General features: G+C 41.9%; 1 protein-coding gene across 3 annotated transcripts in view; it reads left to right on the plus strand.

The window, feature by feature from the left end:
- Positions 1–692: 692 nt before the first annotated feature.
- The window catches only part of PIEZO2 (piezo type mechanosensitive ion channel component 2), a 298,259-nt gene continuing 280,959 nt past the window's right edge, over positions 693–17,992 (plus strand). For all 3 annotated transcript variants that reach the window (XM_048289530.1, XM_048289532.1, XM_048289533.1), the window contains exon 1: positions 693–902. In XM_048289530.1, coding sequence (XP_048145487.1) covers positions 839–902 — 64 coding nt within the window. In that variant the 5' untranslated portion in view covers positions 693–838. The remainder of the gene's footprint in view (positions 903–17,992) is intronic.

Here is a 17,992-nt window from a genome sequence, read left to right on the forward strand (position 1 = left end):
CTGCCTGTGAGGTTCATTCCGTACACATACAGGGACACACCAGCTGGGCCTTGAAGCAGTCCCTTTAAACCCACAGCACTTTCTAACCAGGATCGTATTTTAAAGGGTAAAAAGCTTTCCAGAAAAGTCAAAGACATTCTAGCCACCGGAGGTCTATTTTTTTTTTTCAAGGCAACAATGTTCTTGTGGACCTAAATGGGCTGCTGAAAAGGGAGGGGGGCGGGAAGTGAACAGATTAGAGAAAACCGCTCCCCAATCAAGAAAAAAACCCGTGAACAACAACAACAAAAAAATTAAAAAAAAAAAAAATTGTTAACTTCCCCCTCAAAACCAACACGAAAAGAGGCGTTAGGGAAAACCGGGGAAGTTTTCAGTGCAGAACGGGACCCAGCGCGGCGGCAGGACGGTCCCCGCGGAGGGGGCGCAGCCCGGGCGGGGGCAGAGGAGGCGCGGACCGGTCCGGCCCCGGCGGCGCGGGGCGGGGCGCGGGGCAATTCCCTCTCGGGGCGGTCCGTGGGTGCCGCCGGCTGGGCCCGCGCCGTCGGGGCGGCCGCTCCGTGCTGCCGGGCGAGCGGGGGAGGGCCGTGGGGGGAGCCCCGAGGGGGCGGGCGTGTGCGTGCCCCGGGCCGGGGGTGCGGCGCGGCGCTGCTTGCATGGGCTGCCGCCGGGATGCGGCGGGAGGCGTGAGGCGGCGCGGCTGAGGCGAGGCGAGGCGAGGAGGGGACGGGCGATGCTCCGCCACCGCGGCGGCTCCGCTCACGGGCGGCCCTAGGAGCGGCGGTGGCGCGCAGAGAGGGACGGCTCTCCGGCCGGCCGGCCGCGACCCCCGCCCGCCGCGATGGCCAGCGAGGTGGTGTGCGGGCTCACCTTCCGGCTGCTCCTGCCCGTGTGCCTGACTGCCGGTACGTCCCTCCCTCCCTCTCTGGGTCCCCGGGCGGGTGCGCGTCCCGGGGCCGTGGGACCGCCGTCGCTGCCCGCCGGGGCCGGCGGCTTGCGGGATGCTGCGCTCTCCTTCCTCGTGGCATCTCCCCCGTTCCGCTCTTTCTCCAAGAAACTTTAAACTTCGTAACTCGCCCCTAATTTCTTACATGTTAGTTGTTGTTATTAATTTTTGTCGCCCGGGGTGTGGGGCTCGCACGTGTGGCGGGGCTCTGCTCGCTGCCGCGGCACCGGCGTGCGGGGCTCCGCGGCTCTTCGCTCGGAACAGCTGCCGCTGGTTCCCGAGTCCCGCGTCGTCCCGCATCCTCGGGCAAGGCGTGGAAGAGAGGAGGATTCAGGGCTTGCCCTCCAGGCAGGCTGGATTAGCCTCCGTGTTAGGGTTTCGGGGGTACTTTGTAAAGGGAAGAATGAGCGTCTTTTAGAAGGAGCAGTTCTCAAATTTACGGAGATGTTCAGGAGGGCGATTTTCCTTACTTTTGAGAGAGAGAAATTTAAGTTTATTAAATCGCGTTACTTAGCAGGCGGCCGTCCAAGAAACGAATTATTTTTGGATGGAGAACTGCGGTGTCCAGTCATGGGTGAATATGTTAATATTAATCCGTCCCTCCGCACAAATTGAAAAAACTCTGAATACGTCCCGATTGCCCGTTAGATCGCAGGACGACGGGGTGGCCTCGAAAGCCGCGGTTGCGGAGGGCGGCTCGCCCGGGGCTGGTGCCCGCCGGAGCGGTGGGGAGGGCTGCGGGGCGGGAGCCGGGGAAGGGGGGCCGGGAATGGCACGGCGCGGAGAGAAACCCGTCGATGGTCAGCCCCGCGTCGCGCATCCTCCGCGGGCGGCGGAGCGGTGCCTGCCGTACCTTGCGCGGCGGCCGCGGGGCTCCCGGGCTGGTCCCGGGCCGCCGCCAGCCGCTTCCCGGCCGCGCGGAGCGGGCGCCGAACGCCGGGGCTGCCGGGGCCGGCTCCCACTGTCCATGCGGCCTCGCCGTTCTTCCACGACTGGGCTGCCCAGCGGCCCTCGAAACACGCATCCTTCCCGGGGTTTTGCCCTTGATTAACTCTGTGGTGGCCCGGCCAGCGCCTCTCTATTTCAGCATCTTTCCCTCCACCCTGCCCGAGAGCTGCCCGACACTCTGGTTCCAGGTGTCCTCCGCTGCCTCCGACTTCTCCTCCGGGAAGGAGGACGCACATCTCATCCTCAGCCTCGCCGGAGCCATGCGGGACCCAGGGCGCTCCCTGGTGCCTCGCGGTGTGCAGCCCTCCTGCTTTCGCGGCCTGGGAGTGAAAATGCACTTTCCCCCCGTCGCTTTGCCTGAGGCTGTATGGTGGGTGCTCTTATCACGGTTGTATGAGGGGTGAGATGGAGGCATCCTTTCAGACCATCACCAGCACCTGCACCCTCTTTCTGCTCCTTCCAGAGCCCACGGCCTCCCTGAGGTGCCCAGCCCTGAGCTCGGGTGGCCACCACTGGTGCTGGGAAGGCCACAGCTCCACAGATCCATGGCGGCAGATGAGGGGCTTTAAGGCTGTGCAACCAGCTGTCTGGTGCTGGTGTGCAGGAACACCGTTGTGTGGAGGAGCTGGGTGGTAATGCGTGGGGCAGGTGGTGGGAGCCCTCAAAACCAAGGTGTGGGGGTGTCAGGCATGTCTTTCAATGCCAGGGGTAGGCATAGGGCTAACCCCCGGTTTGGAATCAGTTGGGCCCCCTATTTTCTTTAAATTTATGAAACATTATTGAAGTATGGATGAGGATGAATTTGCTGGAAAGATGTGGGGAGAAGAAAAGATTCTAGAAAAGAAATGGTGTTTAGGTGAAATTTTTTAGTATTACTCTAATAATATAATATCTTGCTGTGGTATTAAAATAGGAGGGGTATTGTTCTGTCAGATGCTCAATCTGGCTCTTGCCAGACTTTTTGTATCAAAACAAGTTCAGATAAAATGGTTTTGCTGTCCATATTCCCGATAGTTAGTAATGCAGAAGTACTTTCGCATTGCAGTAATACCTCCACAGATGAGAACTGATGTTGTCATGAATTGCTTATGCTCATAAATCTTACTCATCTGAGGATTAATCGAAATATAAAACCTGAAAGAGGCACTTCCCGTCTTGAGTATGAAAAAGAAATCCCACTGCGGAACTTTTGGGTTTGGACCTCACAATCTTGTTCAGTTGGATTTGAGAGAGGAATTGGTAGATGGACAAACAGCTTTTCTCTTGCCTTAGTTTACTGTGTCTGTAGGTGTTAGTTTTTCCCCTTTACAAGCTCTTAGCAGAGCCCTCACTAGGGTGAAGCATAGTTCAGCCTGCTTCACTCTTGCACTTACCTTGCATCTGCACTTGAGTTATTCTTGAGCCAGTGCTCTCTTCCTTTCCAAAGCATCAAGGAAGTGTTTCATGGGCTTCTGGAAAAGGCTGTTTAGAGTGATGGTTTTTTGTATGGCTTACAGTGAGGTTACATCTGCAGCTGAAAAGCTGCCACAAGGACTCCCTGCAAGACTGATGCTTTTGTGTCTCCTGCCCCTGTCTGGGCAGGGAATGTGTCTGGCACTGCCAAAAGGGTGGAAATACAGTGGTTCTTTTGGTTCAGAATCCATCGTGCGTGATTTTAAAATGCTCAACTACTACAGTTTCTTATCATGGTAGAATTTGCTTTTCTGTTTCTAAGATTAGAAAGTAACGAGTTTGGAGAGCTTTGACTGGGTGTGTGGAGGGCAATGGCAGCTGTGGCAAACTCATTAAAAATAACACATCTGCTAAGCTGAAAACTGATTCTTTAAATACTGTTAAAATGGTTAATAGTTTTAGTTCTTAATACCTTAAATACCTTAAGTTTACATACTTCTAAAAGCAATACTAATGCTAGTTTGCATTTATGAAGAAATGTCAGTTTGCTGGAATGAAATACTTTCCAAACACTGATGAGTACCATGTAACTGAGAAAACACAATTCCTTGTAAGAATTTTTAGGATCGGATCTCTATCAGTGAAGAGTCTGATCTTGTGCAGGTAAGCCTAGATGGATCCATTTAAAGCTCAAGAATGGTGTGTCTCGAGTGTCTGATGAAGACAGGAAATTTAACGTACACAAAATGAAAGGCTTTGGAGATTGAAAAGCTGATTGTAGGCTTATGACTTCAAGGTTGATCCTGTCATGTTATTTTCATGATAAAAATCTTATGTTCAGTCCAATGTGATCCTAGAGTTTAAACAGTAACTTACAGTAATGTGAAACTTATTGCAAATAAAGTACTCTGTTCTGTAATAAAACGGAGAGAGTTGGGTACTTTATTGGATTTTTTTTTTAGTGTGATTACTGCGATGTGATATTTTTCTGTGCTGTAGTAGTACAATGCCAAAAAAACAAATAACAAAATAGAGGAGAGGGAGCTTTTGGCACTGGTGGTGGAAAGTGGGCTTTTTTGTGTTTTGTCTTTTAAAGCTTGAGCCTTGGTGTGAACTTGTCTTTTTTTGTTGCTCATATGTACTTGAAACATGCAAGAAGTGATTTGTTTTGTTGAAGTAAGGCATCACAGCAATCTTTTGGTAATTGCTTTCTTTGGTTTATAGGGACTTGAACCACAAAGTTGTCTTACTTGATAACAGTTTTTAATTACCCTGCTTCCAATTGTTTTACTTCACACACAATTCATTAGTTTTCTCTTAAGCAAAATATGGTTATTTTTAAATGGGGTCCTGGGGAAAAGAATGCTTGGGACATGTTTCCTGAGAATGACTTTGTCTGGGTTTTGACTGATGCTGTTGGAAAGTGTGTTATCAGCAAATGGGCTTCAGTGAGGTAGTTGCCTGGCCCAAGTGCTTCCCAGAAGTTACACTTGCTTTCTGAACTTTTGAATTTTTACCCAGATGAACTAAGAGTTGTAGAAGCTTCTAGAAAGTTTGGGGTTTTCTGAGGGGTTGAGTGCAGGTATCAGTGTTTTGTAAGCAATGGCAGGTAAAGAAAATACATTAGAATTTTTTTGGTGACAGAGTTCAGATATTATTTGGAAATTTTCACTAGTTTCCTTTGAGCTGAATACTTAAACTCCTGGTAAATAGCAGGAATTAATTTTCTTCATTTTATTTCTTTTATTTCTCCTTTCAGCAACGATTACTCATGAGAATTATATTGAATGAATCAGAATTAGCAATATGGATATAAACAATATGTTACAGAGAATATTCCTTAAATCATGACAGTATTTTCAAAAATACATATATTGACTTGCTGGAAGTGCCTCAGTGGGAGTGAGGTCCATGTTCTGCCTTGAAAGGAAAAGGTAGATTCCAGGATGCTTGGGTGATCTTTTATCCCCAAATTAACAAACATTAATGGAAATTTTGAAGGGGAAATACCTGAATTACTACATTACCAGGTACTAAAATGCTTCTTAAATTACGTGTTTGAAGTGTATTTCGGAATCCAATACCTCCCTCTGTGTTTTACTGCTTTGAATTGTTGCTATTCACATTTCCTATAGAGAGAATAAATTGGATAACTGTAATATTAAGGCAAGCCTGTGGAGGCAGCAAACAATGCTGTGCTTGAATTATTATTTGTTTTGTGCTTTTCATTAATTTCACTGGAGGTGGCTGTTCAAGAAATGATCATGGAATACAACTCTTTGTTGCAGTTTTCAGGTGACTGAATGATTTTTATGTGCCAGTCTCTGCAGGTGATGTCACAGCAAGTTGTGATGCAGGACTGTTCAGAGTAGAGGGCAGTTTGTGTAGTGGCATTGCATGTGACAATGTATACATACATATCAAAAATCTTCAACATATTTTTAAAGTTGGAATAAACTTCCTGTAGATGGGGAGAGTCATGCTTACTATGCTCTAAAATTGGTCAGTTACTAAAAAGAAGACAAGGATCAGGCTGGTGGGTTTTTTTTGTCATTATGGTGACATTGGGGAATATTTATGATGATGTACTGAGAGAATGATAGGGAACAGCATGATAAAGATTCACATAGACTTCCTATTACATTTTAAAACTCTGGTGTTGTCCCAGAACACTCATAAAAGCATTAGTCACAGCAACAAAAAGTCTAGGAACCCTTAGTGGGTAGTATGCTGAAAAAGCAATTAACTTAGATGTCAGTTTGCACAAGAGATCCTAAACCAGATAAAATGGAAGCTTTGTTTCCCCTCTTCAAATGATTTAAACTAATTAATCTGGCTTCCTTGATTACAGGAAGTTTTGCCTTGTTCAGTGGGAGCAGGTGAAAGGTGTCAAGCGGGAGTGATACATACAGCCTTGCAGGAGCAACATTTTCCAGGCTTGTAGGCACAGGGTTAGATGTTCTTGTGCACAAAAAGCAAATGTCGTTGCAATCTCTGTGGCTTCCACCTAGGGTCAATTAAGACCCAGAGGAGAGAGTTTTTAGGAGAGTGGGGAGGCAGCAGTCTCCCTGCAAGTACAGTGCTCCCTCTCTCTTGTGTAACAGCCATCTCAGGTTGACTACCTCTACTTTCTCTATTGCTCAGGCTGGAAAGCTATTTAAACATGAATCCCACAAAAAATAGGAATAAAACTTCTCTCCGTAAGTTCTTACCTTCTCTACTTATTTATCCTTACCATTCTGTTATGTGGTTTGAATCTACTTAAGTTTTAAGATGAGCTAAAACCAGAACCTAGAAGTTTGCCAGGCTTAGGGCTTGCCTGGTGGGTAATTTCCACAGATAGTATTGAATGTGGGAATGGAAATCAGTGAGAGACAGCTGACTGGAGAGAGTTACTTGGAGGAAGTGGACAGTTTGCCTGGTGACTGTCAGAATTGGAAAGCATTTGAATCCTTTATTTGTTGTGCTGGAGCTCATGAAAATCATGTCATGCATGAAATTCCTTGTCTTCTAAATTGCAGGTACAACGCTGTGCCTTTTTCTTCTTCTCTTTTTTTTTTTTTTTCTTTAATGCGGGCAGTCAAATCAAAACATGAAATGACAGACCTGTATGTATGTGGTGATAACTCCATTTTTGGTGGATATTTCTGATGGGGATAAGGGAAGAGAATGGTACTGTTATTGCACCTGTTTTTGTGTAGCCAGGGTGCTCTTTCATATCAGGTATTTGCTAAAAATCCAAAAATGCAGGAAACAACTACTAATACACAACAGGCAGGGGGACTGAGTTCAACAGTTTTAACCACTTAAGCACTAAAATTACCAACATGTTTGTTGGAGTAGCAGAGTTGCAAATGCTGGCAAAAGCCGGACCACTTCATAGTGGCTGGTGCTGCTAAAAGAACCCTTGGAAAGAAGTATCCTCTAAAGGATTGTTATCTGAAAGGGACACCAAGTTATATGCTCCCTCAGAGCAGTAAAATCTTTTCTACAGATATGTAAAGCTGCTGAGTGTTCACACTCCACATTTTCTTCTCTACATGTCTTTCCTCTTTGAAATTATAGCTACTGTGAAGCTGTAGTGTCTTTTTTCAAGGATAATGTTTCACTTGAAGAGCATCAGTAACAACTTCCATGTGTTAGACTAAAGCACTCTCAGAAACAGGCTGTTTGCTTTCCACTGTGAAGAATGACATTAGCAAGTTCTAATTAGTGAAAAAGTCTGTGCAGTCAGTAGATTGTACTAGCCTTTCTAATATCTTTAGGCAGTTATAAAGATACTGTAAATATAATTTGCTAGTAAGAGGCTGTATAATTTTTTTCCCTGTGCTGCAGCAGATTGATCAATATTTGTAATGAAATCAATCCAGTTTTGTTTTCTAGGGTAAAAGTTTTCTGTAGTATTATCACAGGTCTTCATTCTGTCATCTTGACAGGTGTCTGAAACTAAGCAGGTCAGAAGCTGGTAGTGTGTGGATATGAAGTTTTTAGAGAAAAGTGCAGCTTTTGCTGCCAGGAATGTGAGTGAGGGAGCCTTCTCATTCTTCTGCTGAGAGAAACTGGTGTACTGGGAGGTTTTTTGTCAGATAAATCAACTGTTTTCATGTCTTTGTTAGAAGTATATCCTTTGATGCATTATGTTCAGGATGTGGTTGTATTAATGCACTTCTCTTTTCCTGAGGGTCTTACCTGTCCATTTCCTATCTTAAGTAGGCAGTTGTAAAACCTGAATGTCACATTGAGGTTGCTGTTCTGTATTTTAATTTCTTTTATGTCATTAATTCCAAGCTGCAGTGTTAGCTTTGATAATATCCTGTGGCAATGGGTTCAGTGGGTAAGCTCCACCATGAATAAAAAAGAGTACTTTTTAATTCATTTTGAGTTTGTTGCCTTAGTAAATAATCCTTTGGATGGGAAAAAAGTATGTATAATCACTTAAATCAACAACAGTGTAGTGTTCTATTTACTCTAACACTTTAGAATAACATTTGCAAGCATAAAATCAACCATTAAGATTAACTGTAGAAATTAACAGCTCTGAGTTTCCTATCAGTTGTTCCTGAAGAGAAAGGGATGAGGATTGTGTAAATCTGCCTTTTCCATAAATAAAGAGTTTTAGGACATGATACTTTTACAATTTGAATAGACAGTGCAGTGTAGCTCTTCTCTGAACTCATTCAAGTCTTTAGTTTGGAAGGTGTTTTATAGAGGAAGTGAAACTTGAAGCGACTCTGTGTGTGTGTCAGTGATACACTAATCGCCTCCTTTTGGGCAAAATGTTATAAAGCCTGGCCCTTCAGACATTACATACTCTGTCTACTGTTTCCAAGCCACTAATTAGTTAATAAAGCTTGACAGAACCATAACTTAAAACTGAAGTACCAAGTGGTATTCAAGTGGGGATCAGTTCTGTCCCTTGATCAGAAGTTACATAGGAGACTGGAAATTCTTTCCTGAACCGTTAAGTGGGTGTGTTCTGGACTCCTGTTGTGCTGAAGCATGCCAAACACTATGTGGTTAAAGAGATGCTAAACAAGTGCTGTCTTTTTCCTAGCTTTACTAATGCCACTCAATAAACTGTTATGTTGATTTTTTAAATTTTTTTTTGTTTGTTAAAAGATGTGCTATTAGGGAAATTAGCTCCTAGGTAATTTGAGGAACACTGAACTTCTTGTGCTAGCAGTCATGTATTCCAGGTTGCAGGTATATGTTCAACCTTTAACTTTAGTCTAGCTTTTTTAAAATGCAGACTAAAGTTGCAGAGGGTCAGCAAGGAATGATCAGTGAAACATAACATCCCTGCTTTTGTAGTTTGATAGTAGGCCTTCCTCCAAATTGATAAATCTCCAGTTGTAAAAGATAATGCTGATTATAGCATTACATATCTCTGATAATGATTTGCTTGTCCAGGAAATCTAGCAAACAAATACAGTTGACAGTTACTCTGAATTTCATTTTATTGCATGCTCATATATTGGGAAATGTCTGGAACATGTGAAATGTTTGCATAGTGGCTACATCTGTTTGTGTTGTGCTTTTCTTCCCTGGTTATATTTGTGGCTTTTTACAACATCTTTCAGAATTGCAGTTTCCTGGTCACTGAGAATAGATTAATTCATAAGCCAAAGGAAAGTGAAGGAAATTTGTCTCCACAAATCCTGATGTATGTAGAAAACCTTTATGACCATAAATAAATATTAGATCATTTTGTCATCTATGACAATATTGTATAAAGCAGTATTCAAAAATGTGTTTCAATCCATTGCTCCTTCACTCCATGCTTAGAATTTTAAAGACCTGCCCTATTACATTCCTTAATAACATTGTGGTTTTTTGACACAGTTACACAGCTAAATTCACTTCTACAAAACAACAAGTTAAAAGAAATGACATGTTTTTACCCTTCAAAACTTTGTCAGAGACTAGACTTTCTGTTACCACGTATTTTTGCAGGGCACTTTCAGCTGCAAGCATAGAATTATAATTATTTTCTTTGGTTTTGCAAGAGTCATTCACCATCAACATCTTCTTTGATGGCAATATATTTCTGTATAGAAAGTTGTAGAGAAAGATTTGTGCCTTTTTTAAATGCTAAGTAATAAAATTGTTTTCTTCAGGTTGTAATGCTGTCGGTCAAAGAAATTCTGTTGTGATGTGTACTATCAGCTAGAGAAGCTGCATAGTCATTTTGATTCTTCTCCTTCCTCTTCCTCCTTCTTTGTTCTCTAGACATTTAATGTGTCAAATAACTGTGTAATTTGGAGAACAAAGATCTGTGAGGTATGACCCAAATCTCGTTTGTTAGCTAAATGTGGGGCATGTATATTTGCAGTATTGTGCTATGTAAATAAAAAAACACCACTTCCATAGCTTATTTTCTCAAAATTGAAAGGAAATCAATAACCAACTTTTAAAAAATTTTCTTTAGATAAAGTGCCTTTGCTATGTTCTTAAAAACAAAGTTTCTGGTAAAGATAATCAGGTTTAGGACTTTCTTCCATCGTTTCAGAGTATAATTGGGCAACAACCCCCCTCCCCCCCCCCCCAACAACCCAGTATGGTACTGTGTCTATTTGTGAAAATATGTTTCAACTGGAATCTCTATAGTTCATGATTTTCACTGTGCTTCTTCTTATAAACCTATATATAGATTTTGTTGTCACATTTTCTCTAACCTTGTAGTATTTAACTTGTTAGCCAATTGTTTTTCTTGAACTGAGTGAATGAACTCCATAATGATGCTGTTGGTGTACATAAACATGGCTTGTTTCTTGAAGCTTTTCGTTGCCATTTGCATGTAAAGCATCACAGTTGCTTGAAGATCTTGACAAATATTTTTTTTGTTAATTGGCTGAAAGCATAAGTAAACATACTCATTTTATGCATGTTTAAAAAAAGATCCCTGCAGTTTATTGTACCGCAGTGATTTTAGGCATAAATTGCTTAGAGATACAATAATTTTATGTGAAATAAGCCACTGTCAGCATTTGGCAGCCTCAATAAGCCTCTCCAGATGCCTATGTTTTTATCACAGCATGTAGACAGACTGAGGGGTACAAGAAAATCCCACTGTGCTGTTTAGAGGGTGGAATCAGAATTGACCTAATAATTTAAGTTTACCCCTCCTTTTAGAGAAGTCCATGTTAAAACAGAGAAAATACACAAATCTTGTTTCCTACAACTTGGCTGCTTACTATTGCTTGGCAATAGGAAGGAAATGGCAGAAGGTCCCAAGTAGTCATTAGTGTGCCCCAGAGGATGAAGCAGTTGGAGTTGCTAGAATTGCAGAAGAAGGATATCGGGTTATTTCCTGCTTGTATTTACTGTTACTGTATTTGGGGGAGTTCCGTTGGTTTCTTCCCTCTGTGGAGTTCGCTGTTTCCTGTTGCTCTTGGAATGGAATAGCAGTAGGATTGTTCCAATGCCACACAATATTGCAAACTGGAAGGAATGAGGAGGTCTCATTACCAGAGTATCCTGCCTGCATAATTAATGCACGTTAGTTGTCATTGAAATACACGGAAATGAGAATATAGCAGTTGTTTAAAAAAAACCCAACAAAAAGAATGAGATAGCCAAGTCACTGGAGTGAGCCTCTGTTTTGAGGAGGAAGAATCATGTTCTCCTGTGGGGCGAGTAATTCCATAGTTATTCAGTTTGGGCTTCTCATGCACTCTTTTGAAGCAGTTGAGGTTGGCCACACCCCTGCAAGGTTTCTGGGGTGATTACAGGAGCGGCATTGGTCAGTCTTTCCATTTCCCTTCTCACAGCATCCCAGGCTGGGAGGCACCTCAGGAGATCACTTCTCCAATCTCCTGTGCAATGCAACACTGAATTTAACTGTGATTGTTCAGGGCTTTTTCCTGTTGAGTGTTGAAAATCTCTGAGAATGGAGGTCTGTGGCCTCTTCCAGTGCTTAGTTAATCTCGCAATCATTGGGATTTCATTTCATTTATTTCCCTTCTTCTCTTACATCCCCCCAACTTCAGTTTATATCCTTTGTATCTCTGTAGGCATCTCTGTAAAGAGCCTGGCACTGTCTTTTCTGTAACCTCCCCTTAGGTCAGGGGGCTGCTGTGAAGTGACCCCAAAGCTGCCTTGTCTTGGAGCTGAATGAGCCCTGGTCCCTCAGCCTCCACTGTCTTTGGGACCCTCCCCTGGATTTTTTGAAGTTTATCAACATATTTCTTGTCCTGAGAGGGACCAGAATTGCATGTGGTTTAATGATGGCTGAAAAAAGGGAGTAATCCCTTCCATTGGCTATGCTGCTCTTGATACAGCCCAGGGGCTTAGGCTGAACATCCCAAGGGACATCGGATTGGGAACTTTTTCACCTTGTTGGAGTGTGAAAAACAGAAAGTAGACATTTACTATTTTTATTGTTCCTTAAAAAAAACAAACAAAAAGCCACCCAAAAAACCCAACCCTGAACTTTCAAACTGTGATCAAAGGCTTGCAAGTAAAAATAAATTGATGTTTAGATATTATATCTGAACAGTCAGCATTGCTACCCAGGCAGAACTTGTTGGAATTTTTCTTCCTCATTTTTCATTTAAGGACATAAGCATTAAGTCTTTGCAGGAAATCCTAAACTCTCTCTCCTCACATGAAAGTCGAAGTCTCAGTATGTTCTTCAAGATGTTCTAGTTGTGGCTTTTGAGTTTTGGTTCTAAACCGTGTAACAGCAGGTCTTGGAAGTCCTGCTGTGAGGAGTTGTTTCTTCAGTCTTTGTGTAAACTCACTTGTACCTCAGATCTCATGAGAGTGCAGATTTACATTCTTAGTTTTAAAATAAATGAATTAATCACAGCCTGTATCTGTAGGGCATGTTTGATTTGCTGTGTTTTAACATATACAAAATGCACCCAAAGGCTCAGAAGGGTTGAACTTGGGTTTCTCACCTGAAAGTGCTGATTATTAATGAATGTTATTCCGTAACATTGGCACCGTCATCAGTCACTGACTTGCAGTGAATGGAATGATGAATTAATACAAGACCTACAACATTTATTCCCAACTTCAAGAACTGTCCAAAGCTGGCAGTTCTAAGGGGCTAACTAGCCAGTAAATTATTGGCATTATTTTCCCAGCAATCATGTTCACATTCTTGAATATTTTTAATTAGTCAGTATTTCTTGTTATTCTGCATATCTTTGACAGCTAATTTGTTTTAAAACCACAGGAAAAAATCAGCTCTGCATGTTTCTGTATTGCATTCTTTTCTCCTACATGACCTCCATCTTGTCTAGAACTGACAAATTACTTTTAGCAGTAGTTATTTTACTGTTGGGTTGCAGTTTTGAAACAAGTATTTGAAAAACTGGCTTGTGTTTTGGCCATATGAAACACTTTGTGCTGATCATTCAAAGAATCTGTTGTGCTGGGTTCTATAAATCCAGCAGAAGGAATTGTTTCCAATTTTTTTTCCCTGAAAACGGCAAGATTTATTATTTATTTCTTTGACTGTAATGTTCAGTTAACTGTGCTGCCTTTAGAAGGTCAGCTCACTGTGTATTGGAAATTCCCTTCCCTAGCCTCTTTTATTCTACAAGAAGCATGGGAGGAGTTACAGTTTAGCCATGTGAAAAGTTGAACTGTTTGTGGCACGTAGCATTTGGTAAAAGGCAAGTTATTGATACCAAAAGTTGTATGCAACCACTGTTTCCTTCTCTTGTTGGGCACACCTCTTTATGCTGTTGTAATTGTGGGAAATAAGCTCATGTCTTCCTGTAGCTTTTGCCTACAGTCTTCTTTCACATTTACATTTTTCACTGTCTGTATCTGTTGCTCTTTCCTTTCTTTGAAAGATTAACACCACCTCCATGCAGTACTGCAAATAAAATATGTACTATGTCTTCTGTTGCTCAAACTGGTGTTTTATTGTGAGCTCATCTTCTTTTCTAAATATGAGACATTTAAAAAGTAAATTTATATCTGCAGGGAAATATCAAGATAGTGTGCATTTAAAAAATGTTTTAGAAATACTGGTAATTTTAGCTTTAGAGCTTCATCAAGATTGTATAACCAAAATGTTCACGTATTTCTGATATTCTAGCAAGGAGTAGGTGTACCTCTCCTAGTAGAAAGGTGTACCTTTCCTAGGGAAAAGAAAAAGAACTATGGAAGATGGGCCTGACTCTCAGAATTGTGAGGCTCCATGTAATTTACTGAATCATGCTTGCTTGGAGATACCCATCCTTTTTGCAAATCGGACCCAGCAAGTTTCCTGTTTGCATCCCATGTCTGTGCATAAGGAGTGAATCAAATGTTCCAAAGTTGGGGAGGATGCACATGCTACAGAATAGCATTTTATAAATTCATATTACTATTAAAAGTAGCAAGGTAAGTCGAGGTAAACATACACTATTTTCTTTTTTCCTTGAGGTAGTAAATATTAAATGTGCTCAGGTAATAAATGTATTAGTAATATTTTTTTACAAGAATCGATACAGTTGTATTTTCTGACATTTTGATGTTGATAGCTAGGATTTGTTGTTTAATTGATTTTAAAATCTCACGTTTCAGGTCAGCTGATTCTTTCATGCATGATGCAAATATATATTTAAAAAAAAATAATTTTTTTAAACACCATAATGATTCCCAAGGCAATTGTCCAAGAACAAGTGCTGCCAGTGCCAGAAGGTTATTTGGAAAGGCCAGTGTCTGAATTCCATGAATTAGATAACATTTAACATACCATCTCCACAAAGTTGAGTAAATCAGAGGAAGATGTAACACCAAATTAGAAAGAAACCGCTGTTGTAACTTCAGAAAATTAATAATCAGCTTGTTATACCCTTTGTTACTGAGGTATGCTTGTATCTAATTAGATTGTTCCTTACACTTAAAATAAAAAATAATCTGAAATTCAACCTCAAAGTCAGCAGAAGCCATCTGGTTAGTGTAAGACCACAAATGATGTCAATAAATTAATGATGTCATGGGTGTGCACAAACAGTGGAGAAAGAGACATTAAGAAAGCTTGGGCACAAGAGAAGGAGAGTGTCTTTCGTGAAGTGGTTAATCAAAACTGTAGGTGAAGATACTACCGGTGCTGTTCACAGAGCTGTTGTTAGCACATGAAAGTTACTTGTTTCATGCTGGTTTTTATCCAAATCCTGGCAGGAAACATTGCCTTTCAAAGGCTACTGCCACAAGTAACATAATTGTCTTTCCCTATGAACATGGTAAAAAAGATTTCTTAGACTGTCAGAGCAGCCTTTGCTGCTAGTGGTTTTTGCTGCTTCTTTTTTTTTTAATTGCTGCTGTCTGAAAACCAGATTCAGGTCCCTCATGGATGTTGAGTGTCTGGAAAAAACCACAAACAAATTGCCTCCATCATTCAATATCCTCTTTTGCACTTTTCTTGGAAAAGAGAAACTATGCAAAGATTGCGTTTTTCATGGCAGTTCACTGCGGGTTTATATTATAGTATAATTAAGCTCATTATATATTTGGATTTCTTCTAAGAGGTCATCACTAATAAGGTAGAGGCAATATAGAGTAGGATAGAACATAACAGAATAAAATAATTTAGGTTGGAATAGACCTTCATAAATCCAGCTGCTGACCTGGCACTGCTGCCACTAAACCGTGTCCTTAAGCACCACACCTACATGTCTTTACAATACCCCCAGGGATGGTAACTTTACCACCGGACCACCCTTTCACGGAAGAATTTTTTCCCAATATCCAATCTAAAGCTCCCCTTGTGAGACTTGAGACCATTTCCTGTTGTCCTGTCACTTGTTACCTGGGAAAAGAGACTGACACCCATTTTGCTACAACCTCCTTTCAGGCAGGTGGAGAGAGTGGTAAAGGTCTCCTCGGTTTTCTTTTCTCCAGGCCTAACAACCCCAGCTCCCTCAGCTGCAACTTGTAGCTCCAGACCCTTCCCCTGCCCTGTTGCCCTTCTCTGGACACGCTCCAGCACTTCAGTGTCTTGTAGCCCAAAACTGAGCACAGGATTCAAGGTGTGACCTCACCAGTGCCGAGTACAGGGGGACAATCACTGCCCTGGTCCTGCTGGCCGCACTGTTTCTGACACAGACGACCTTGTAGTATTTGAATCTTTGTAGCATGCATTGATTTCTTGTGAGTTTTGAGTGGTCAGCATCCCACAGTAATCGTCTGTCTTCTTATTTTGGAAATAATGTTAGTCAAATATAGAATGGGTAGTGCTACCTGAAATATCTTAAAATTTAAAAATAATTGTAGCAAAGATGCGATATGACCGGTTTCTCTGAGTCAGAATTACTGAAAGTGGTAATATTAAACAGTTATATTCTAATAATTGGAATGATGATCCTGTAAGAGAAATCAGGCCTTTGCCACTATTTAACAGGCACGGTAAGAAGTCAAGACTTAGCCCCAGATATATTTCTTAGATATATGATGGGGTTCTGGTAACTTGAAAGCAGTTATTCTCAGTGTACTGACAGATCTGAAATTGGGGTCATGACCGAAAGAAAAATCGTCTGAAAAAACTTAACTGTATGAATTAGGTGTGATTATGAAACATGGTATAATGGTAACAATTTGATTTCATTAGGTACCTGTGTAAGACACATGGATAAGACTGAGCACTATGATATGCATCTAAGTTTTTGCTGGCTTCCTAGGGAGTAGAAATGGAAGCACTTAGCATTCATAGGGTGTCTGTGAAAGGATGTGCTAGAAAATCCAAAGTACCTATGGAAGAGCTAGGTGGCTACAATGAGATGCAACAGGCTAGTAAAAATCATTCAGAGAATAAAAATGTTCGCTTAGTGAGATAAATTTACCATGGTCAAATCCAGAAAGCTGTGCAAATGGATCAGAATATGACCAGCACTGTTGAAAACATCTGCTAGGTTGTGGGTCAGAGTAGCTGAAAATAACTAAATGGCATCTTTCACCAATGTTCAGTGTCATCAGGTGTAGTATCTGCCCAGTCTTCTAATGTTTGCTAAAAACAGAGATGTGTGTTTCTTTCTGAAGATTTCTCTTTTAGCAGCTTGTGAATGACTTTGTCTGTTAAAAGATTTCAGAAAGGTTTTTGGTTTCTTTGTTTGTTTGTTGGTTGGTTTAAATAGTGCCTGTGCAGACATCACCGGTCAAACTGCCTAGTTTACTGGCTGGGATGATGGTTGTACTGTTTCTATTATAAAGTACAAAATTTTGCACGGGGAAGTCCAGTTTTATCTTCTGTGCAGTAGTAATGGATTATCCTGCTGATTATGTTGTCTTCATGGCACTACTGAATTCCTTAATGTGTAGTGAAATAAATCAGCTGTCAAAAATGTGATAGTGTAGATGTATCTAGTTCTACTACATGAAGTGATCTGATTTCCTTCTGTGGTAAATGCTATAAATCCATAGCAGAGGTATAAGTTAATGATTCCTCCAGTACTAGAATTGGTAGGTGGAGGAGTTTTACCCTGCATTATCTTTACAGGTGAAAAAGTATGAAAATCCTGTCCCTGGAACAAGACTGAGAGAGAAGAATATTTAAAATTCAGGCATAGTGGTGGGAATAGATTTCTTTTTTATATAACTAAGAGGGCATGTGAACACACAAAGGAGGCATTTGAAAGTATATATAAAGTAGCTGGTGGGTGAATTTAAACTCTTTTAGCAAGAGATAAACAGATTTCCCTAGCTCACAGTAAAATACTGCCCACAATTTCCAGCAAAAAAGACTGTAGTGGGTTGATGCTGGCTGGGTGCCAGGCAGCCACCCAAGCTGCTCTCTCACTCCCCTCCACAGCTGGACAGAGAAGAGAAAATTTAACGAAGGGTTTATGGGTTAAGATAAGGACTGGGAGAGATCACTCATCAAATACCATCAAGGGCAAAAACGGGCTCAACTTAGGGGTATGAAATGAATTTATTACTAACAAAATCAGAGCAGGACAAAAAGAAGCAAAATAAATCCTTAAAAACGCCTTCCCCCCACCCCTGCTTTCTTTCCTGCTCTACGTCCTTCCACCAATGGTACAGGGAGACTGGGAATAGGGGTTATGGTCACTTCATCACCCATGGTTTCTTCTGCTCCTTGTGGAGAGGAGTCGTTCCCTTGCTGCACCATGGGGTCCTTCCCATGGGAGACAGTTCTTCATAGTTCTCCATGAACTCCTCTGACCTGGCTTTATCTCATGAGCAGCAGCTCTCTGTGAACTGCTGCAGAGTGAGTTGATCCCATGGGCAACAGTCCCCCTCAAACTGCTG

The sequence above is a fragment of the Corvus hawaiiensis genome, chromosome 30, assembly GCF_020740725.1.
Source record: "Corvus hawaiiensis isolate bCorHaw1 chromosome 30, bCorHaw1.pri.cur, whole genome shotgun sequence".
Classification (NCBI taxonomy): Eukaryota; Metazoa; Chordata; class Aves; order Passeriformes; family Corvidae; genus Corvus; species Corvus hawaiiensis.